This window comes from Pleurodeles waltl, chromosome 11, assembly GCF_031143425.1.
Source record: "Pleurodeles waltl isolate 20211129_DDA chromosome 11, aPleWal1.hap1.20221129, whole genome shotgun sequence".
Taxonomy (NCBI): Eukaryota; Metazoa; Chordata; class Amphibia; order Caudata; family Salamandridae; genus Pleurodeles; species Pleurodeles waltl.
Window position 1 is genome coordinate 952,374,534 of NC_090450.1, and position 23,701 is coordinate 952,398,234.

At 46.5% G+C, this 23,701-nt stretch overlaps 1 protein-coding gene across 1 annotated transcript in view; it reads right to left on the reverse strand.

Moving 5' to 3' along the window:
* LOC138265165 (glutathione S-transferase theta-1-like) overlaps nt 1-21,398 on the reverse strand; it is a 61,085-nt gene extending 39,687 nt beyond the window's left edge. Inside the window, 1 exon segment of the mRNA XM_069212713.1 lies at nt 21,288-21,398. Within this exon segment, the coding sequence (XP_069068814.1) occupies nt 21,288-21,396 (109 nt within the window). The 5' untranslated portion in view covers nt 21,397-21,398.
* Nucleotides 21,399-23,701: the final 2,303 nt, after the last annotated feature.

Below are 23,701 nucleotides of genomic sequence, written 5' to 3' on the forward strand. Positions count from 1 at the left end.
AGCATGCCGCTCGGAAAAGCTCTTAAACCGACATTACCCCTAACAGCGTGCCCCGCCTGCAGCAACCATTAGAGATATTGGTCCTCTTGAATCGCGGACGGGGGTGATTACACAGCTCCCGTTGAGAGGGAGAGGGCATAGGGAGGCATATCAACTGCCAATACTCGAAAGCCTCTCACACCCCACAGTGTTCTGCTTCGCGCCCCACCGGCGACACAGACCGGGTCGCGGGGCCCATCAGAGTATACCAGGCTCCACATAAGCACCTGGAAGCTACAACAGCAGCAACTTAACATCGCACTGCCCGTAGAAAAACTGCACTGCGCACAGAAACTGCCTGCAACCGGCCGCTCTCTACAACTGCCGCCTGCTTCAAAACAAAGCAAAAATCACCCAACCGAAATGAGCATCGTCTAACTGTATCAGCTCAATTCCGCCGAAGCTAGGCCAGGCTACTACTTATGTCTTGTACTTACATATGGGGCACATGGTGTTTAACTAGCAACTGACTAAAACTGCAACTCACCGAACGAAAACGGCATCACGTGCCTCGAGCTCAAGCTCCTGAGAACTGGGATACCACCCCCACTCGCACAAAACAAACGGCTCGCATATTCATATCAAACCCATACTATACCCTCCGATTGGCGCCACCCAGAACGCAACTGAGCCAAACACCACTAGTAAACATAATTAATAAAAAAACCTAGATCGACCTGAATACACTACGACAGCTTCACCAAATCAAATCAAGCCACACTAAGACCACTAATGGGCAAGCCAAAGACCTCCATGAGCACCATCAGGAAACATGGACTCAGACGAACCGGCTCCACCACTGGAATCCTCGGTAACACACCAAGCACTTCAGAAGCTGGAGGCAACTTTACAAACTCATACAACGCAATTCAAGAAAATACTGCAAGCTATCCTAGACACCAAAACCTCTCTAGAAGCAAAAATAGGTTCGGTCACGGAAGATGTCAATCTCCTTCGTATGGACCAATAAGCCCTAGCGGAAAGGGTAACAACGCTTGAAGAGGATGCGACACAGATAGCACCATCGATAAAAGACCTCCAACTGCAACTAACAACAGTATCAACCGAGGTTGAAGCCTTGAGGCGCAGAGCCGAGGACGCCGAGGGCAGATCACGTAGGAACAACATTTGTTTCGTGGGATTTCCAGAACGGGCAGAAGGTCCTAGCACAGAACTACAATACTACAAAATATTATCCCGAAATTATTTTCTGTGGAGCGTGCACACAGAGTGCCTGGAAGACCCCCCCACCCCTCCGGGCGCTCAGCCCCCTGCTCATAGCAAGACTCCTTAACTACCGTGATAGAGACCTCATCCTGCAATTGTTCCGAAAATCAGGCCCTGCAAGGTACGAAAACGCAGAGATCACGGCTTACCCAGACTTCACTCAGGGTGAAAGAAAGACTGCGTGAACACAACATTAAGTACGCTCTGTTGTTCCCTGCAAAACTGTGTATACAGGACGATACTCGCACTATCTTCTTCACTGCCCCAGAGGATGCATGGACATGGCTGCACGCCAAAGGCCTTGCCGACCAGACAAACTCAAGAAATCCAGTGGAAAAATGGTCATTTCCAAAGGATAGACGCAAACCTCGCAGAAAACAAGACACCAAACCTTCACCTGAACAGGCTCAAGCAGAGCGCTCCTCACTACTGCAGGCCACAACATGCTTTGTCAACACATCTCCAACTTCCCTTTCTACCCAAAACGAAGCAGAGCACGAACTAGATGTACAATATGACTCCACAGACTCCAACCGAGGCCCTAATCTCACGATACGCACAGCAGATGACATTTGTTAATCATGCAGGTCTAGAACATCTCCACAACTTGGGACATGCCCCTTCCCCATAAAATCTGACTATCTTGCTAATTGTTCGGACCCGAGCAGCGTGTAACCAGGCCTAATTATTAACCCAAACTACAGCCCTACAGTCGTTGGATGCCCCCATGCAGACGCACCAGCAACAAGAGCGCTATGGGCCAGGAAACTCACCAACTTGAAAACATGCACCTGAAGCACCCCCGCTCCATATGGACTGGTTCTCCAAGATGGCAGACACTGGCCCTCCACCACCCGTGTTGCATGCACAGTTAATGTTTTACATAGTTATTGTTTTTATGTCATTAATCGGGATCCACTTAGGGCACGTAATGTAGATCACGATCACAGTAACTGGCGTTACAATTGCACTCCTAATACAAACAAAGTAGGCAATACCAAAGCTGGTAAATGTCTATCCATAAAGCTCACTGAGGAAATCATGGGTACGCATAGCACATGGGGAGTATATCCACCAAGCTCAATAAATCAGCACACATACCATGACCCCTCAATCTCAACATAACACCCCACAATACAAAATAATCACATGGAACATCAGGGGCATGGCATCCACACTCAAACGCCAACGGATTTATGCGTACCTCAGGCGGCATCAGATACACATTGCCATGCTACAGGAGACTCACCTAAATGGGTCCTCACTAGAGAGCTCACGCGTAAAATGGCGGGGACAATTATATGGCACTACCTTCTCGACCTTCATGCGCGGGGTGGCGATCTGGGTAGCACCAGGGGTCCCATTTGTAATGTCCCGAACACAAAACGACCCAAACGGACGATATGTGATACTGGAAGGGGTCCTAGACGGTTATCCCTTAGCATTAATCGCTTTATATACCCCTAACACAGGTCAAAGCGAATTTCTGTGGACACTCAATAACAGCAAACTCAGAGACCCATCCGAGGCTAGTATATGGGGCAGTGATTTCAACTCAGTACTAGACATACATATGGACTGCTCAATTCCCCCACTGGCCCCTGCCCCATCCAGACGAATATCTACCGATCTAGTAGAATAGGCCTCTAATAACGGTCTGAAAGAAATCTGGAGAACGGGACACCCCATGCAACACGAATATTCCTACTATTCATCAGTACATAAACTTCACATCAGAATAGATATGCTATTTGCAACACCTGACATAATTCACAAAAAAAACACGTCAGAATATCTAGCCCGCACCATCTTGGACCACAATCCGTTACACGCCACATTATTATGGGGCTGCATGCATGCTCGCATCCCAACCTGGCGCCTACAACCAGAAGCCCTCACAGACCCCCCCCTTCCATGCAGAGATATCCAAATGCCTATCAAACTACTTCACGTCAAATAAGGATACTGCCTCAATGCGCGCTATCGAATGGGATTCCCACAAAGCTGTGATTCGTGGCCACTGCCTGGCGGCTACTGTAGGAGTCAAAAGAGTACTCACCAAAGAGCTACAAGAACTTGAAATCAAATTACGCAAGACGGAAGTGGAGGTCTCCACGAATTTATCCTCACCGGAAACACTGAGCGCTCTCAGAGCCAGTTATAGGGACGCAGACACCAGGCTGTGTAAACACGACTACTGACATTTTCAGGCACGAAAACACGCAGAAGGGGACAGATCTGGGAAAATGTTAGCCTGGCTGGTTCGCCAGCCAATGCAGTAATCACCTATAGGCGCGATTAAACTACACACAGGCCTTGTCATTAACACCCAAGTCGAAATTAATACAGCCTTTCATACGTATTATCGCACCTTATACCAACCCTCCACCTCTCCTACTGAACAACAACTGTCTGCATTACTAAGAATGATCCCCCAAAATCCGCACATAATAAGCAACACAGAAATGCTAGAGGGCCCTATCACAATAGAAGAACTATGTTTGGCTATCTCCCAAATGGCACGTAATAAAGCCCCAGGCCCAGACGGTCTGCCAGCGGAATACTTTAAGTCACAACCCAGTCATCTTTTGCAACACCTCCTAGAGGTGTTCAATGAAGCCCACAACAGAAAGCAACTCCCAGACTCCATGCGTGAAGCACTAATAGTCGTGCTTCCAAAACCAGGCCGAGACCCCCTGGACGTCAGGTCATATAGACCTCCTCAACTCTGACTGTAAACTCTTAGGGAAGATCCTAGCAAACAAACTACGCCCTTATATACCAAACCTAATACACCCAGATCAATCCGGATTTATAACAAGTAGAAACACTTTCTTAAACATCAGAAGATTAATTTGCTTAATGCATGGCACCGTCGAAGAGGAGGCAGTGGCTATGTCCCTGGAAATAGAAAAAGCTTTTGATACGCTCAGCTGGGACTATCTTTACCGTACATTAGAGGCATTCGGTTTCCAACGCGGCTTCATAAACTGGATTAGGACACTATGGCGGTGATTCTAACCGCGGCGGGCGGCCGTCGCCGCCCGCCATGCAGTTACCGCCAAATGACCGCACCGCGGTCACAAGACCGCGGCGGCCATTCTGGCTTTCCCGCTGTGCTGGCGAGCGACCGCCAAAAGGCCGCCCGCCAGCACAGCGGGAAAGACCCAGCAACGATGAAGCCGGCTCCGAATGGAGCCGGCAGAGTTGCTGGAGTGCGACGGGTGCAGTAGCACCCGTCGCGAATTTCAGTGTCTGCTAGGCAGACACTGAAATTCTTTTTGGGGCCCTCTTACGGGGGCCCCTGCAGTGCCCATGCCATTGGCATGGGCACTGCAGGGGCCCCCAGGGGCCCCGCGGCACCCCCTACCGCCATCCTGTTCCTGGCGGGAGACCCGCCAGGAACAGGATGGCGGTAGGGGGTGTCAGAATCCCCATGGCGGCGGAGCGCGCTCCGCCGCCATGGAGGATTCTCAAGGGCAGCGGAAAGTCGGCGGTACACCGCCGACTTTCCGTTTCTGGCCGCGGCTGAACCGCCGCGGTCAGAATGCCCAGCGGTGCACCGCCAGCCTGTTGGCGGTGCTACCGCGGTCATTCGCCCTGGCGGTTTTTACCGCCAGGGTTAGAATGACCACCTATATCATAAACCCATAGCCCGAGTTAAAACGGGACAAATTATCTCCGAAGAATTCCCCATAGGTAGGGGCACTCGACAGGGCTGCCCGCTCTTTCCCCTATTATTTGCTATCGCAATGGAACCATTAGCAATTAAACTCCGAAGTAATGCTCATCACTGGGGCATTCCAGAATTTAACTCATATCACATCGTGTCTTTATACACTGATGACGCCCTAATCTACCTACGTAAACATTCTACATCTGTCACAGAGATAATGCAAATATTAGATAGCTTTGCACTGGCCTCCGGATTACACATAAACTGGTCCAAATCATGCATTTCCCCCCTCGCTTCTATACCAAATGAACAACACAGGAGACTACCCCAATATCAACTTCCTTGGTCTCTCTCAACTTTTAAATATCTAGGTATACAGGTTTACCACTCTATGACGGATCTAAAGGAAGGTAATCTGGACCGACTGATCAGATCCACACGTGGCTCGCTGTCATTCTGGGGCTCGCTCCCACTGTCCCCTATGGGCCGGACCGCCATAGCTAAAATGTTAATCCTGCCGCGCTTCCTATACTATTTCACAGCCCTCCCGTTGTCATTGCCATGTACATTCTTCCATAAACTACACTCCCTCCTGACCGATCTACTATGGGGCAGAGATAGACGAAGGGTGGCACTATCTATTACACAACACCCACAAGAGGAGGGTGGACTAGGTATGCCAAACCTGGAATTATACTATGCAGCTGCTCAACTGCAGTGGATAGCTTCATGGCTCAACAATTGAATCTCCCCAGAATACGTAGCGCTGAACGCATACACAGCACCACAAACAATCCTAACAACACTATTGACTGGTCCCCCCTATCCTCCGAATAGATCTCCACTACTAGATGCAGCTAAATTCTGCTGGAAAAGATACATCCCTGGCAGAACCAATCTCCCCCTTATTCTCCTTCATTACCCCTATCTCAAATACAGAAGGTGCAGGACCTATCACTTCATCATGATATACGAGTAACTAAAACGCTAAACATGGGAGACTTATACTCTAACTCCCATATAACCACTTTCGCAGAACAGGTGTCTGCTGAGACAATGCAAACTGGAGCATTTTGAATACATTTTTTTTTTTTTTTAAATATTTTTATTGATTTTATGTTTCAGATATGCAATACAAACCGTTCAATTTTCAACGACAGGATCACCCAGAGCATTATCTAATATCAAAACCATTTAACAATCGCAAACCCCCCCGAAACAAAAACAAAAAACACAACACGGAACACTTCCAGTTCAGCCGTATCCTTTCTAGCTGCACTTGCCATGAGTTTAACATTTGTTATCTATCTTTTAAGGTGTTCGCACGTGACCAGTGTGGGCCTTATTTTGCTGAGTAGAGGTTTCCTGGCCGCCTAATGGGGGCTCCAGGCAGATTAGTGAGCACGGATGACTACCCGGGTGTTGCTGCGCCCCATGCGTCGTTGGTAATCTTGTGTTGGGGAGCTAGTGGGTTGTTGCTACAGGAGGAGGTAGGGGGCGAGGTGTATGCACTGTAGTGCCTGGGCGCCCTGCGGGTTATGTCTCTGTGGTGGGGGAAGCAGAGAGATTTATATCGCAATTGTTGCAGGTATGTGTTCCCTGGTTCATGGGGGCATCTCGTCATTTTTGGCCTCCAATTTGGTTACCAGATTTTCCCAGGTGGTGCACCCTGTGTGTTGTCGCCCCTCACGAACCATTCTTTTCGCATATTCAGTGCGAGCCCAACGTAATATTAGAGAATGCCAAGATTTACGATCAGGAGCTATGGGGGCTTTCTAGTGTATCGCTATTAATCTTTTGTACATTAAATAGGCTAGGTCTACAAACTTGTGCAGGTATCTTTGTTTTTTTGGTCTTTTCCTCAGACCCAATAGGCAGGATCCGGGGTCTGCTGTCAACACGAGCCCCGTTAACTCGGATATCTCACCTACCACCTCCACCCAGGCAGTTTGTATAATGGGGCCGTCCCATACCATGTGATAGAAGGGCGCTGACGGTGTTTTGCATCTAGGGCATACTGGCTCAGAATTGGGGAACATTCGCTTTATCCTGGCTGGGGATAGATATGTTTGATGCGTGAAATTGAATTGGGTGTACCTAAATCTGGGGTTCCTTGACACGCCGCAGGCGTGGGACAAAGCTTTTGGCCAGTCCCCTTGTGGAATCGGGGCGGGGAGTACAGCGTTCCATCTCACCCAGGCCTTCCCCGGCTGTGGCTCGGGAGCCTTATTGAGGGTTCTGTAAAGGCTGGATATTATTTTTATTTGGTTGTTATGTTGAAAAAGGTGGTGAACCACAGGGGAGATCGCCGGTTCCGAGACACCTGCCCCCCATATTTTTCTAATTTCGTGGCATATAGCGTGGTATGTCAGGAACTGGCCGGGGCTTATCTCTGTGAGGGCCTGGAGAGCCTCAAATGACATTAACTTGCCATCTTCAAAACAATCTCCCACTGTCTGTACTCCTGCTTCACTCTGTAGTGTGGTCAGTTTTACGTATATTTTGCGCATTAGCTTCAGGCCTTAGGCCTCTGTGCACTTTGCCCTAAATATATTTTATTCATTTGCTAACAGCTTAGAGCCTCTGTGCACTTTGCTCTAAATGCTTTCTATTAGGCTTCGTACTGTTATTTTACAGAATAGCCAGTTCTACGGTGTTGTTTTTTATTCATATCACACTGTTTTGCCTACTTCAGCACTGGAGTTCTTCATAACATATTCACTCTGTGCTTTAGTCAAGGATACAGTCTGGTACATTGCCGATAGACGTGGTAGGAGTCTAGACTTGCCATTCCTGCGTAGGAACATTTTGTGATCACAATGACATGTTAGTTATAAAATCACTTCCTTGTCCCAATACATGGCAGAGGGAGATTCCGACCAGGGAACCACAACTAGACGCTGACTGCCTCGTTGCAGATGCTGAACCAGATCACAGGCCTTTGCTCAGGTATGAGTGTGTCCGTCTCCCTAGTGATACAGAAAGGCAAGCTGAAAGCTTAACATGCTGTGCTCTAAATAGAACAAGCAGAGGGAGAGTAGAAACTGTTAGGAATTATGATAGCTTTATTTCTATGTTTTACTCTCCTGGTTACTATATCAATCCTACTATGTTGTATTGTTCTGGTTATTGCGGCTCACGCCTTAATATCTAAAATACAGTCGTTTTATTAAAACATTATATAAAACTTATACTGTCTTTGTCATTTGTATATGAGACCATATAGTGAATGAGAGAGTTGGTTTGGATCTGAGTGACCACGACTTCCCTGAGAAGTTCCAAAGATGTCATGCGCACGGCTGCCCAATCATTTCTTCCCCGTGGGAGAAATGAGGCACTGCTAGTTAGCCGGAGCAACAACCGGATTTAGGGTGACAGAGTTCCTTACACGTGGGTCAGACTCAGTCCCCCACACCGTTATCGATCCTGCTGCCTAGAAATCCAGTAGTCTCATTTAGGATAATGAGAGCCCACGCGACATGGCGCCGCCAACGTTTGGTCTGGCTCTAATGTTTGGGTCCGACTGACTCTCTCGGTCTCGTATATATTTTGACTCCTCGGTTCCGTATGTGGAGACGTCCGTGGGGCTGAGGGTTTCCGCCACCACAGGTTGGGTACATCCTATTACTTAGTGGTTGGTTGTTCAAGCTTGAACTTTGAAAGGAAATACCCCGATATTGGTGTGCCTTCTCTGTCCTAGAGCTATTATTGTTATACTAATGGCGAATCCAGTTGTAGTAAATATACCGCTTAATATGTGATTTCCGCTCACGGGTCATCTGATAGCACATGGACTGACGGTCCAGGGGGGTCCGGTCACTTTTGTGGTGGACGCCCATGCAGCCTATAGAACAGAACTTTTTTATTCTTGGGTCGTATTTCCAGCAGCTGATGGGGGTACAAATACTTTTCACGAATATACTGTTGCGAATGTCCCTGGACAATACAGGGCTTATGCATACTTGGAAATACCTTTATCTTATCAAGAACACCATAATTGGCTTGATGGCGCCCTCCCACATTCAGTAACACCAGTACGGTTAGGTCCGTTGAGTAATGATGGTCCGACCTGGCCTTTATTGGCTACATATACACCATATCCTGGAGTGGCAAATGTGGCAGTGGCTGAAGTGCGTCGTTTATATGTGGAATTAACTGCAACGTACAGACGATTAGTTCAGTTTGTGATGCAGACATTAAATATTAATGCAGCGCGTGCTGCTCCAGCTCATCCACATGCGGTGGTGCCGGGAATAAATCTGGCCACTGTACACTCTGTAATGGGCAAGGTACCGGCTAAACGTGAGGAGACTCCATTTTGGCTGGCGCAAAAAATTAATACGCTGGAAGCAGTATTTCCCCATACGGGACCTCAGGATAAGCATAGAATTTTGACGATGTGTTTGCCGTATGGGATGGTTCCTACGGTGGATCTTTGTAATACTTGGGGCACGGTGTTTGCCGCTCTCTATACTACAGCACACGGTACACCGACTTTGGCTAATTTGCCGGAGGTGCTTAAACAAATTCAGGATGAATATGGGGCTGCCCCTGCCTTGGATTTAGGCATGCAATTGATGGGTAATTTTGACGCGGTTTCTTCTATTATTTTGAGTAATCTCAAGGGGGAGGCTGTAGCACTAGCAGTGCGAATGCGTCTTCGGGACGTTCCGCAGATTAATCAGGAGCGGGAACTTCCGAGAATAATAGCTGAAACATATTCTAGTATTGGTCGTGATAGCCTAGGGGCTCGACCGCAGAAACCACAATTGCAGGGTAAAAATAATAAGGATAATTCTAAGCAACAGCAACCTGAGGGTGCGAAAAAGCGCTGGGATAAGAAACAGCAAACACCTAAGAAAGATGGTGGGCAGTCTCCGCAACCGGAGACCCCACAAAATAAGTATAATCTCAGGAATAGGGATACTTTGAAGACGCCTGATAGATATCAATATACTGATACGCACCAATCTCGTTCCTTTCAGGACTCCTCGGAGAAAAGAAGTGAGAGAGGTGGGCGGTCAGAGCGGAGGACGGAGTACGTGAAACCGAGACAGGATTCACAACGCTCAGCGGAGGTTTCTATTAAACAAGAAGAGAAACCGCTGCAACAAAAACAGCAGTTTAAAAAGAAGAAAGTGGAAGCAGTCTCAGTTAGACATGCCGCTCAAGAAGAGAGTTCTCTTGACGAACAAGACATGGGCGTTAGCGCTGTTAGACAGCGCGGCAGAGGTCACAATAGTTCGCCGGAGTCTTCTAGAGCATCTGGAGGCGAAAGCAACTGATGACTTCATACAAGTCGAGACGGCGGATATGCGAGTCTCTGATCCTGATCAAGTATATCTTGTGACTCTACGATTAGAAGGGGACATTGACCGCGTTGTACACGCCATCTTTTGGGACCATATGGTGAAATCATATGATGTCCTGTTGGCCGAACAAGATTGGCCACCTGACTTTGTTCGCGACTGTCCAGTTGGGGAGGAGGTTATTGCGCCTTCCTTTTCACCACTTGTTCCGAGAGAACTAGCGGAGTCATATGGTAAATCATGGGCTCTAGCACAAGCCCCCGCCCTATATAGAAATAATGTGGGGTGGGATAAACAATCACCTTGTCATGTCATTCCCATTAAAGGAGAACCTCAGCCACAGCCGCAATATCCTATTAAATTTGAAGCAAGGGCATCGGTTCGGAAAATTCTTACACAATTGGAGTACCAAGGTGTGATTGAGCCTTGTGTCTCGCCGATGAATAATCCCTTATTTCCGGTTGCTAAACCGGACCATTCCTATAGGATAGTGGTGGATTACAGACATTTGAATAGTCATACACGCACATATGCTATACAGAATTCACATAGCGCTGCGCTTATGAATAATATAGTGCGTAAAAAATACAAAACAACCTTGGATATCTCGAATGGATTTTTCTGCCAGAATATAGCACCCGAAAGTCGGGACTATACCGGTTTCAGTGCATTTGGCTCTCAGAAAAAGTTTTGTCGTTTACCTCAGGGGTATAAGAATAGCCCAGGACTGTTCTCGGCTCGTGTGACTGAACTTCTGCACGAGTTGGACCCTGAGGCGTTATCATATGTTGATGACATTTATTTGACGGACGATGAGATTCTACAACATCTCAGTCGCGTATCGCGCATTGTTGTGGGTTTTGCTGATATTGGTTATAAGTTTAATTTTAAGAAATCGAAGATTGCCTTCCTCAGTGTTATTTTCCTGGGATATGAGTTATCGAGTGAGGGCAAGAGCATGGCGCCACATTTTTTGGAGGAATGTGCTTTACTGCAGCCTCCTAATACGGTTCGGAAGCTCCAGTCTTTGTTGGGGTTTCTGAATTTTGGCAGAACTTACATTCCTGATTATGCTACACGTATAAAACCCTTATATGAACTGATTCGCCCGAATTTTTCAAGTAGATTTTGGACGATTGAGCATACACACATACTGCGAGAGCTGCAGAATGATCTCTTAGCGGGTAAACATTTACACATGCGGGACAATAAAACTCATTTGGTCATCAGGGTGATTCCTGGGGCTGTTGGATTTACGTATGTCACCTTTAATGAAGGGGAGACAGTCCCAATAGCATACAAGTCCCACTTGTATTCTGCTGCAGAACAACGTTTTGCACAGACTGAGAAAATTCTCACTGCAGTACAGATGGCTGTGATCAAAGAAAGACCGCTAGCCCAGGGCCAACGCATTATTGTTGTTTCCCCAATTCCGGCCTTGGAGGCTGTTACAAAAGCGAGTGTTCCTAATTCGAAAGCTTTACACCCGCGGTGGATACAATGGGCTACGTCTTTGACGGCCACTGATGTGGATTACATATTTGACCCTAAGCTGCAGACTCAAGAATTTCTTCAATATGAAATAGAGTACCCGGTTCCTGCTGGCACATTACCTATTGACCAATATGAAGTGGTCATGTATACCGATGGCTCTGCGCAACCGGCGGTTGGGACTAAACAACAGTATTCTGCTGCTTGTGCGGTGGTGAGCGGGACTATGGAGGGGGGAGTTTTCTGCCCCCGACATACTTATACTAAAACCTTGGGAGATTGCACGGCGCAGCTGGCTGAGCTCAAAGCTCTTTTGTTAGCGTTGGAGCATGCAAAGCCGGCGATATTGACCTTGCTAGTCTGTGACTCCTACTACTGTGTGCAATCCTTCAATGAATATCTGCATTATTGGAAAATGAATGGGTTCAGAGATTCTAAAGGCAACACCATTAAACATAAATTGTTGTGGGGTAAGGTTGCGGGTCTGAAAGAGACGCTTCCTAAAGTCCATGTTGTACATACACTTGGACACCAGCGCGTTGGAATACACGTTGCTGGGAATACTTTGGCTGATGAGGCTGCAAAGTCGGCAGTGGCTATCGCTACTGTAGCCGCGGTAACTCGTTCGAGTTCAAAACCAGACATAGAGATTTCGGCTGCCATAAAAGCTACGGCTGATGGCACGCCATTTCCTAAAGGATTCCCTTCTAAATATAGTTACTGCTTGAGTAGTGCACTAAATGCTGTTGTTAATATTCCAGGCGTTGGTGTACGTGAGTTACCGAATAAGATTGAGAGACCTCGATTAATTTCTGCAGCGCATGAAGGGATGGCATCTGCGCATGCTGGTGTGGCTGCCACGATTTCGCTTTTACAGGCCCGTTATTGGTGGCCTGGTCTCTATAAGGAGACAAAGCAGTATGTCCTTTGTTGTGACGTCTGTCAACAAATTAAAGTATCGTCGGCTAGACGCCCGCAGCAGACTCCTCTTCTGATATCAAATAGACCATTACAGTGTGTGTACTTGGACCATTATGGTCCACTGACACCAGATAGTGCATACAAATACATATTGGTTGCAGTAGATTCGTGCTCCAGATTTGTGTGGGTCTGGCCACAGCGCTCGGCTGACGCTCGGACTGTTATTAAAGATTTGCGTATCTTTGTCGATACATTTGCAGTTGCGGCTTTTCATTCGGACCAGGGCCCTGCTTTTGCCTCTAAGGCATTCAGGGACACCATGGCTTCGTTGGGGGTCCAACTCCAATTCTCGTCTCCATTTCATCCCGAGGGAAATTCTGTCGTGGAGCGTTTAAATCGTGATTTAAAGCAAAACTTAACAGCCATGGTTATAGGTACGGGTCGTAGTTGGCTAGCCCACCTGTATGGAGTACAGAGAGCACTTAATAACTTGCCTAGAAGGTCACTGGGGGGTCGTACTTCATATGAGTGCCTGTTCGGAACACGAATGTATGTTCCTGATCTAGATGGTCCTGGTGTGGAGGCGGCAGAAACGCCCTTTGACATAAATGATCGTGTCACTATTTTGCAGGATTTACAACAATTCCGTGAAGATAACTCTTCTGCGAGTGCTGCCTCCTCTGGAATTAAGGATGAGCCAGTAACACCTACTGGTTGGATACCCAGGATTGGGGATCTAGTGCGTGAAAAGGTCGCAGTAAAGAAAGAATTTGGTCCTTCTTATCGAGCACCTGTCCCGGTGTTGGGGGTGAGCGGCACGAGAACTGTGATTTTGCCGCCGCTGCAAGGGGCCAAAGGAAATCGTTTTGTTTCCATTGATAATGTCAAGTTACAACATGTGGCCGATTCTGCACAGCAGACCAAGAGGGACATCCAGTAGTTCCGGCATCCCTCTCACTACTGGGGAAGAAGTCCAGCTGCAGGTGATTAGCACCGACCATGTTTCCTCTCCGAGCTTGGGGAGGGTGGAAGATGATCTTACGATTGTTCCACAGTCGACGATTGATATTGATTCTTTTTCTCAAGTTGCTGTACGTTCTACTGATGTTTCTGAACATGTGATTTATAGCGTACCTAGGAGAGAACCTCCATCAGCTTCCTTGTTCACTGTTGCACCTTTTGCGAGAACTGCCTCTGGCTGCTTCAACGACGCGGATGCGGCTGTATCCAGCTCTTCGTCTTCGCTGTCTTCAATCCGAGGTCCACGTAAGCTACTAAGTTGGCTTAAACGTACATATTTTGTTGTTCCTTGGAACTATTTGTGGCTTTTTATGGCTGTACTGACTATTGTTTTATGGTTGGGATTTGTGGTTACCTTTTTTCTGGTAATACATGGTCATTTTCTTCCTGATCGATCAGACATTGAGCACGTGGAGACTGTGTTGAGACCACATTTTTCGTCTCATATGGTTCGAAGAGACATATCCAATGTGAACATTTCTGCGATACCAATTCCGGATGGAATTGTGTGGGATAAAGTAATGTTTGAAATATATGGTCCCACTGAATTGATTCAAATACCGTATGTTCTTAAGTTATCAATGAATGATATTGTTATTCCAGGCATTGTTTCTGATGATTGGGATGTGAAGACAGTAGATTCTATGCTAAAAGATTTGCAATATTATACTGTCTATGACGATGAAGATGCTTACCAATTTAAAGATAATCATGGTGATATGTTTTGCTACACCTATTATGGACACCACTTTATTCACAAAGCGAGTAGCCCTAAGTCCATCTTTCATTATGTACAATGGGAACATTGCTCGACTCCTCCACCAGGGAGTTCGAAACCGTATAATGATAAATTTGCATATTTTTCTGGGCATGATCAGCGAAGCGCTAAGTCTTACTATTTTAAAGTGACACCGTATTCTAATAAGCAAATTTTGTTGACCGATACTAAATTACTGTATTCTAATTCGTTTGTATCTAAACTTTCGGTCGAAGGATATGAATACTGGTTGAAGACTGTTGACTTGAAAAGTGTTTGGGGTACGAAAAATTGGCAGATGCAAGGCAGAGATACATTATTTCGAGCATGCATTATCCCTGTGCAAATGATTTTCCTCAATGACACAGTACAACAGACTAGTTGTTTGGGCTTGGCGTCGATTAGAGAATTGACTTTGCCTAGCATACCTGTCCCTTCTAAATTAAATAACTGGCAGCACTATGTGAATGCTACTTTTAGTGAATTTACGCATTGGGTCCAGAATGGTACGCTTAACGCTTCATCGTTACATCCGGGCGGGTGGTTATTGTGGCCTGTAGACACTAATCAGTGTCATCAACGTTTTGTTACCTCTTCTGGGGGGTTCAGGACTAGTAGGGCAGACCCTCGTTACATTTCATCAGAACATGCAGATATAATAACTACATACAGTGTGGGGAAACTTTGTCAACAATGGTTGAAGTACTCCACGCTGGGTGCAGTTAAGTCACACCTCAAGTTACTGTCTAATGGTACTGATTTACAAGATTTCTTGTCAGGTCCCAAGGTGCCCCGGAGAAAAAGGTTCTTATACGAAGTGTATAATGAGTTTTGGAAACTTTCCCAGCAGGAGGCTGCAGCCAGGTTAAGACAGATTGATCGAGAAAATCTTCTGCAGACTTTGTCTGTTGTTGATAATGGCATGCATACCCTTTCTGACCGTGTTTACACGATTGACAGCATTGTCTCTTCTGCTATTGACATTATAAAATCAGACATGTCTTCTTTATATCATGGGCAGAGTCAGACACGATCTATCATGCAGCTGGGTTGGACTCTTCAGACCTTGAAGGCGGGTCGCGTTCCATGGCAGCACATTCGTGCCAGATAGATCAAAATCCACCATTGTCCACCGGGTGTTGCAGCGTAGTTAGAGCCACCCGTGCTCTGCCACCGCCCCAGATGAGCTGCAGCAAAGCTGTGTTTAAATTGCTAAAAAAGCTTTTGGGAATAGTTATCGGCAAGGCCGCAAAATAGTATAGCAGCCTAGGTAGAATCAGCTTGTTGGCGATCGCCACCTTATCTGGCGGCGAAAGCGGGAGCTTGTTCCAGAACTGTAATGAGCCTTTTATGGAGGTTAGCGCCCTCCCCAGATTCCCATCTCTTAGATCTTCTGTGTCGTGGTATATGTTTATTCCAAGATATTTAAATGTAGCCGGACACCACTTAAGGCGCCCTATCTGAGAAGCATCCTGAATATTGGGTGCCCTCTTTACCAGGGGAAACGCACAGGACTTTTCCCAATTCACCACAAGGCCTGACAGGTCTCCAAACTCAGCCAGTAAGGATATTACTGAGGGGATAACTGCGCAGCCGTTCCTGATATATATTAAGGCGTCATCTGCATATAGTGAAATCGTATGATGTAGCCCGCTCCTTATTATTCCCCATTCTTGTTCCATGAGACGTATTCTTGCCGCTAGAGGTTCCATTGCTATGGCAAACAATAGCGGGGATAGGGGGCAGCCCTGCCGTGTGCCCCGGGAGATCGAGAAGCTGTCAGAGATCACCCCGCCCATTCTCACCCTCGCGCTTGGATTGGAATACAGTGTCCGGACCCAGCGAATATAGTTGGGGCCTATTCCCATGCGAGCCATTGTGGCCAGTAGGAAATCCCACTCAAGCGTATCAAAGGCCTTTTCAATATCTAATGATAGCACCATTTCCTCTTGTGCGTCACGGGGAGTGTCCCCCATTATGCTCAGTAGTCTGCGAATATTTAGGAAGGTGTTGCGCCTAGGGATGAAACCATTTTGGTCTGCATGTACCAGTAAGGAGCATTTTTAATACATGACGCCATCACTAAACTTTTACACAATTTCTGGGGTAGCAATCATACCGAGCCCAACAAATCCCTGTTACTTACAACACTCCTAACTATAGGTAACGCTAAAGGCATTATCTCAATAATATACAAAGCACTATTAGCAAGCGCCCGCACAGATTTATCCCCAGCTAAATCCCACTGGGACACCGCCCTCGTTGCACAAATCTCCGAAAAAACTTGGGAAGCTGCCCTCGCCACGATCAAAACGGTGCCTCGCAACACCAGACTAAGATACACCCAATTTAACTATATTCATCAGGCCTATTTATCCCCAGCCTGCATCAACGGAATCTACCCTAGCTCTAAGTCAGAATGCCCTAGATGCGCCACACCCTCAGCTAACTTTTACCACATGGTCTGGGAATGTCACTCAGTAAATGCAAGCTGGCAGCGTATTATAGAAACTACATCAGAAATCGCTGACCATACGCTCACCCCTTCCACGGAATCGTGTCTACTGGGAATACACCGACGTTCCAAAGGTGATAAACATCAGCACAGATTTATAGATCTGGCATTTGTGGTATACAAGCGCTTGATCACTATACATTGGAAGGCCCCTCAAACCCCTCCTTACTCCCCCTGGCTTCGCGATTTATACAATCACACACAAGCAGAAGCCTACATATTAAGACAACTACAACAAAAGGGCCAGCTACAGGAGGGAGCTGAAATCTGGGATAGCTTTGTAGTAAAAATATAAACCAGAAATCCCCCCATGACTCCCTACACTCCCCTTGTCAAAAGCGTTGACACTACTACACTTAATTATTATATAAACCAAGCAAACAATAGCACTACTTCCAATGTGATCTCCGTGCACTGCGTTAAGCTAACACATACAAGCTGGACTCATTTAAACCCTATTCCTGTTGTTAATGTTCAGACCCATATCAGACGCACACTTTTTGCCCCCCTGCGCTCAAATGCTACCCTCACTACTTAAAACGCCATTACGTACACACGTATAAAAGCTACAATCAGAGTGACTATAGTTATATATCGCAGTTTTTCTTTTTCTTTGTTTTTCCTCTCCTCTTCGATGCATATCAGTAAAGTAAATTTTGATTGCGCAGTTTAGAGCTCAAAAATGCTGGTGAATATATACAAGCGAAGAAGCTGCATACTTTTCTGTAATAAATGTAATGCATTGTCAGTTTTTACACTTTGTTCAATAAACAGATTAAAAAAAAAAAAATGAGAAGAGAAGAGAACTCATCAGACAATTGAACTACCCCAAGCCCCCAATAGGTTCTGCATTGCAGAAGGCCAAGGATGCGGGTGAACTTGACTGATATTAATGGTGTTTCTTTTCCACCCCTCACCCCCTTCCACATCATTCTGACCCAGACCCTCACTGTAACAAAGGAAACCTCGCAGTGCTCGAAGGATCATTAGTTCTCATTTTTGTTTTGTCTGACTGCATTCCTTTCTTCCCTCCACATTCTGCAGGTTAAACAAGAGCCAGGACATCAAGAATTTCCATAAGTTTTGGGTCACGCGAGGGTCGAAGTAGCCTTCTCCGTGCACTGTATAAATGCTTTCCTTTCAATTTTAGCCTGGGCAGTTTATAGCCCTGCCCTTCTATGGTGTCCTTGAGCACCAATTACACAGTCTAGAACAAATGGATGGTTACTTAAGCAACTGGGTGCAAATTTGCCTTAATTTCCTAATATGTTACAGAGCTTTAACAAGCACTGGCAAAGCCAATAGGTTTCGCCTGTGCAAAATCTATAGGCTTTGTCAGTGTGTTTTTTACATGTTGAACAGCAGTTTAGCTTCTGGGTTATAGGGCTTAAAGTAACCTTTTTCTAATATTTATAATCCAGTGAGATAGTAAGATAAAATGCAAAAAACAAAAAACAAAGGCGAAACCTATTGGCTTTGCCAGTGCTTGTTATTTATCTAAGTTATCTAGTGATTTTCAGGTTGAAGGAGGGGGTCGCTAACGAAAAATAAAAATAAACATTTTTGGGGGATTAATGGTTGCAAAAAATATGATTCTTTCCAATTGGAAGTCAAACCTATCAAAGTACAAATAACTCTATTAGAGGTGCAATAAAAGTGTGTATTGGTTTCATTTTATGTGAAACTTCTTGGAGCTTTATGTTGCAGACTGATATAAGGAAAGTTTCATGTCTCTGTTTCCTCCTCTCCTAGGGCCTCATTTACAAGGGCACTGTGCAACCAGAGCGTCACTTTTCCTGATGTTCCGGTCGCGCAATGGCCTGCTCTATGTTTACAAGGTGAAGTGGCTTAATGCCACCTTGCAAATATGGCTCCTTTACACGCATTACTTTGCGTGAAAGGGGCATGCAATAGGTGTTGCTGTGGGCGCTCCACCGCAACACCCAATGGTTTTTGATGCCGCCCCAGAGTTACAATAAATCTTTAACCTGAGGCCATGACAAAAACGAATGCCACCCCATGGGTGTCATTAAAAATGACGATTTGTTACTTCTGTGTGACACATAGGACTAGTAAATCGTGATTATTGATTGTTTATGTGCAGGAAGGGATACCTTCCTGCACATAAACATTCCCTGCAACGCAGGCACCCTTGGAGTATGGTGCAAGGGTGCCTATGTTGCTGAAAGGCAACTAATTTTATCTCTAGGGAGAAAACACAGGGGTGCAGCATATTGTAGTAAATACAGCACATCACTGTGTTTCTGAAATGACACAGCGATGTGCTGCAAAATTTACTGCAGCACCTTGCTGTGGCACTTCTTTGTAAATGAGGCCCTAAGTATTACACATGGGGGCAGATATAAGGAAAGTGGTGCTGCTCCCAGTGCAGCGCCACTTTCCAGCGCCCCTTAGCGCCCCCCTAATGCCACTGTGTGCGCCGTATCTAAAATATGGCACACCATGGTGCGGGGTAGGGGGCACTAGCGTCAAACTTTTTTACTCTATTGATGTACTGTTCAGGATTAGCACCAAAAGACTAGCAAGATTAGCAACTAGACTGGGGGGGTCCTGACATGCTTTGGTGACCTCAGTTCCTTCCTTAAGCAAATTCCTGGATCCATCGACGGGATCTCTATGATCATTCTTCCACCCCTGCATCCTGGTGGTCTCCCTGACCCTCTTAGTGATCTTGTTGATCCCTGCCCCATGAGGTCTCCTAGATCCCTCTTGGCGCAGTGAGGAATCAGTAAGAGTTAAAGGCCTGTGACTGAAGGGCAGGTTGTATGACTGCTGGGGTCGGACTGAACTACAGGGTAATCTAGCACTGCCAGATGGCCTGGTCAGGTGGGCCACAGTGGGGGGCGTTTTTTTAGGTCGAGCGCGCAATCGCTTTGACCTGTTGTAAGTATTGTGGGCTTTTAACCACGCCCACCTCACGGCCCATCACTATCACTCGTTCATGGGCTTGCCTTTCAAAAATCCTTTGTTATCATTGGTAAATGCTTTACGTTTGACCCTCCTTAGGGAGGTTTTGTTACCGCCTTGCAGACTGACTCTCTTACATGAATAATTGCACGATTGCCGATATGTTTGACTGTGAAGGAACTTCTTTTTCTTTTGTGTCTCTCCTTTGGGCTCATGCTCATGGCGGCCATGGTGCTTTGAATCGGCTTGCTTATGTCTACTGTTTTTCTTTTCATTTTCAACTTAAGTGTCAAGAAAAGTCCACTTTAGGAGTTTACAACTCCAGTAGCTCTAACTCAAGCAAATTAAAGACGACTGCATTGCAAATGCTTGTTTATGTCTATGGCCCTGTTTTATGGTGCGATAGTCAGGTTTTTACTGTTTATTATACAAACATAGCCTGTAGCAAGCGCAAATTCATGCAGTCAACCATACCTTCCAAAGCGTCTATAAAACATCTCTTTACAAATTCAAAACTGCCCTCATTTGCAAACCTGTGTCAGAGTTTTATCTGTTTGGCTAATGGAGGTCACTAGTTTTGGCGCCTCGGCCTATTCACTGCCCCAGTCAGACACTGATGACTGGTACACGCGGGATCAAATCCCAGCTTCCCAGTTTGACCAAAGTGGTGATTCTGGAGAAGCGAAGGTGTCTCTTGTCTCACAGATTGCAAGTCCGGGCATTCTTTCCCAAACTTAAGAGTAAGGTAAACAAGCATTTACAATGCAATCGCGTTTGCTCATGTTAGAACTGATTGCGTTGTAAACTCTTAACCCGACTTTTCACCTATCGGGCAAAAGTGCATTTATGTACATAACCCGAAAAAGTGAAATCAAGTATGCAAAGCGCTGGACTTCTGCCAAGCGAGATCGCGCTCGTAAATTAGAGAAAAAGAAGTCCACGAGCCCGATGGAAAACAGCGAGCCTCGCATGTTTTCTGTACTTGGTCGCTGCGCCACCGGAAAAGGCATGACATATGCGTGCTTTCAACTAATGAAAGCAAGCAGATTTTATCAGGGAAGCCCACGAACCAATAAAAAACACTGACGTGAAGTTGACAGGGCTCCGAGCCCTTTTCTAAATACAAAAGCGTCTCGCTGCGATACGCATGCGCGAGCGCGTGCAACGCAAGCTCGACCCTGAAAATGATAAATTATCATAAACGTCTCTCAGAGGAGGAATATGATTAAATATCTTAAATCGAGACGAATGTAAAAACTCATGTTTTATTTTTCATTATTAGCATTACACTTGGCACGCCATCCGCTGTTTCCATTGCGCACAGTGACTGCCAGGCCCTGTTCCGGCCACTCCTTCACCCCACTGAGTGACGTGACGCCCACCCCTGCCCGCCGCCGGCCTCACCTTTGAATAGGTCCACGTGCTTGAACTCGAAGTCGATGTTATTCTTCTTGGCGAAGAGGTAGACGGCGCGGCAGGGCTGGGACAGGAGGTCCAGGTACAGCTGCAGCATCCCGAGGACAGGGCGGAGAGGCGCTGGAGAGAAGAGAGCCTCTTAGTGCGAGAGAGAGGCCAAGGCGACGAGACCACGGTAGGAGAGAGAAGGGGCCGGAGGGAAGAGCAGCGCAGGAGAGATGAGGGCGCCTGTGGGGAGACTGGCCAGAACAATGAGAGAAGAGTGAGGAGGTAAGAGACCCTGTGGGGAGAGCAGAGAGGCCTGGGGAGAAAGCGGTCCTACATAAGAGGAGGTGGAGGGCAATGTTGTGTGAGGCAGATCTTCCCCCACACACACACAATAAACACTCCAGAGCCGAGTGAGGGCGAAACCTGTGAGTCTCAGGACACTAGCCAGGCAGCCAGACTCCTCCAGGCGGCCACGCCCCCTCCCAGTTAACCACGCCCACATGCCTAGCAGCCCGCCTCAGTTTAAGTGTGGACCCAGCATGCTTTGAACTGGCTGTAAATCCCCCTCATGACAGGGGACAGGTGTGCCACTCAGAGTGGGAGCTATGTGATGGATGGGAGGGACTTTTAATGGTGCATTAAGCAAGCGCCCTAGGTGCAGTGTTCTGCACTAGCTGGAGCCCCTTACAGAGTGCAGCCTTGTTCATTGTGTGCTCGAAGGGAGGGACTTCTAATGGTGCACTAATCAAACATCCTTAGTGCAGTATTTTGCATGTGTTGCAACCTTTTACACAAAAGTGCAGCTTTGTACACAATCTATTTTCAGTGTCCAGGTGCATGACTTGACGAGGGACCAAGGATTCCAGGCCAAGTGATGAGCCCACAGATTCAAACTGCAGGTAAAAGACGACCCCCAGGCTCACTTTGATCATATACTGAGGATACAAGCCATGGCCATATATTGAGTATATAAGCCATGATCATATAATGAGGACAAAAAACATTATTACATTGTTATATATAGAGGAATAGACCATGAAATAAGCATTTTCCATATTTGTCATCACTCAAGGGATTTTACCCATGTGTTTTTTTTTTTTTTTAAGAATATAACCGTCAGACCCCTTTTAGAGGGCAGCGGAACAAGCAGGGGTTACTCGGCCAATGGTGGGGGCTGTGGTCTTTTGCTCCTGCTGACTTGGGCCCCAACTTTTTTTATGGGCCCTGAATAACTAGGCCAAGTGCTACCCCTTCAGCACTTGACTCTCATTGCTAGCACAGTTCTAGCAGTCCAAGGTTCTTCAGGGGAGATGGGTTCAAGGTATGCATAGACTCATAACTCAAAATGCCCAGATTGACCCCAATACTTTCTTTTGGTAAGAAAAGCAGTATTTATTCTGCACACAAACACAGCACATTAAATAAGTCACACAAAATGTCTCTCAAGGCTAGCGCCCTAGCGCTGATCTGGCCCGTGTCCCCCTGCGGGTCCTTCCCCTTCCTCCACACTAACCGATGTGTCTCTGGCAGATCTTTGAAGGTGGCCCGACAGGTGTTGCTCGCCCTAGTGATGCACATTAAATCCTGGCTTTGGCCTTTAAAGTTTCAGTTCTAATCAGCTGAGCTCATCCAAGTCGCCTAAAGTGTTACTCAACCATGGCATTCAGAAGAGTTTTGGACCTGGATTGTGTCAACCTGTTTTTGGTGGGGCAGAAGTTCCAACTTTATAGTCCAAATCTGGACATACATGTGATATAATATTCTAGTCTTTTAATTTCGGGTTGTGGGTGTCAGCTCCTTTCAAGTGTTTTATTCTCTGCTCTGTCCTTTCTCAAAGGATAGTCTGCCACAGCAGAAGTGGCTTTAATTCTGAATGACCCACCACACAGGCCAAGGGAGAACCAGGGATCATCCTTATCTGTCAGCATCCACTGAATTATGCCTCCTGAAGGTTCAAAGGTGTTGTATTCTTCGCCTTATGTTATAGTTGATGGTGAAACTTGGAACGTGGGGGGAATATTGAAAGTGTTCGGTGTGACAGTTGGAGCCGGTGTTACTGAGCGCCTGTTTTCTGTGTCTGTTCTTGTAGTTTATTTTGATTTAAACTTACCTGCCTCCAGACATTCAGGCCCATATTTATACTTTTTTAGCTCCGAATGTGCGTCATTTTTTGATGCAAAAGCTGAGAAAACTTTCAAAATACAAGTGTATTTTGTACGTTTGCGCCGTTTTTGCGTCAAAAAGCAGGCGCAAATGCAGCGCTAAAAAAGGATAAATATTGGCCTCAGTTTCTCTTCTCTTCTTCACAAAAGGCCTAAGCCTTCCTCCCCATCAAGATTCCCCGTTCCACAGTGCCAACCTTATCAGTCCCACCATCTTCCTGACAATGGGCCCAGCCCCCACTGACCAGTAGC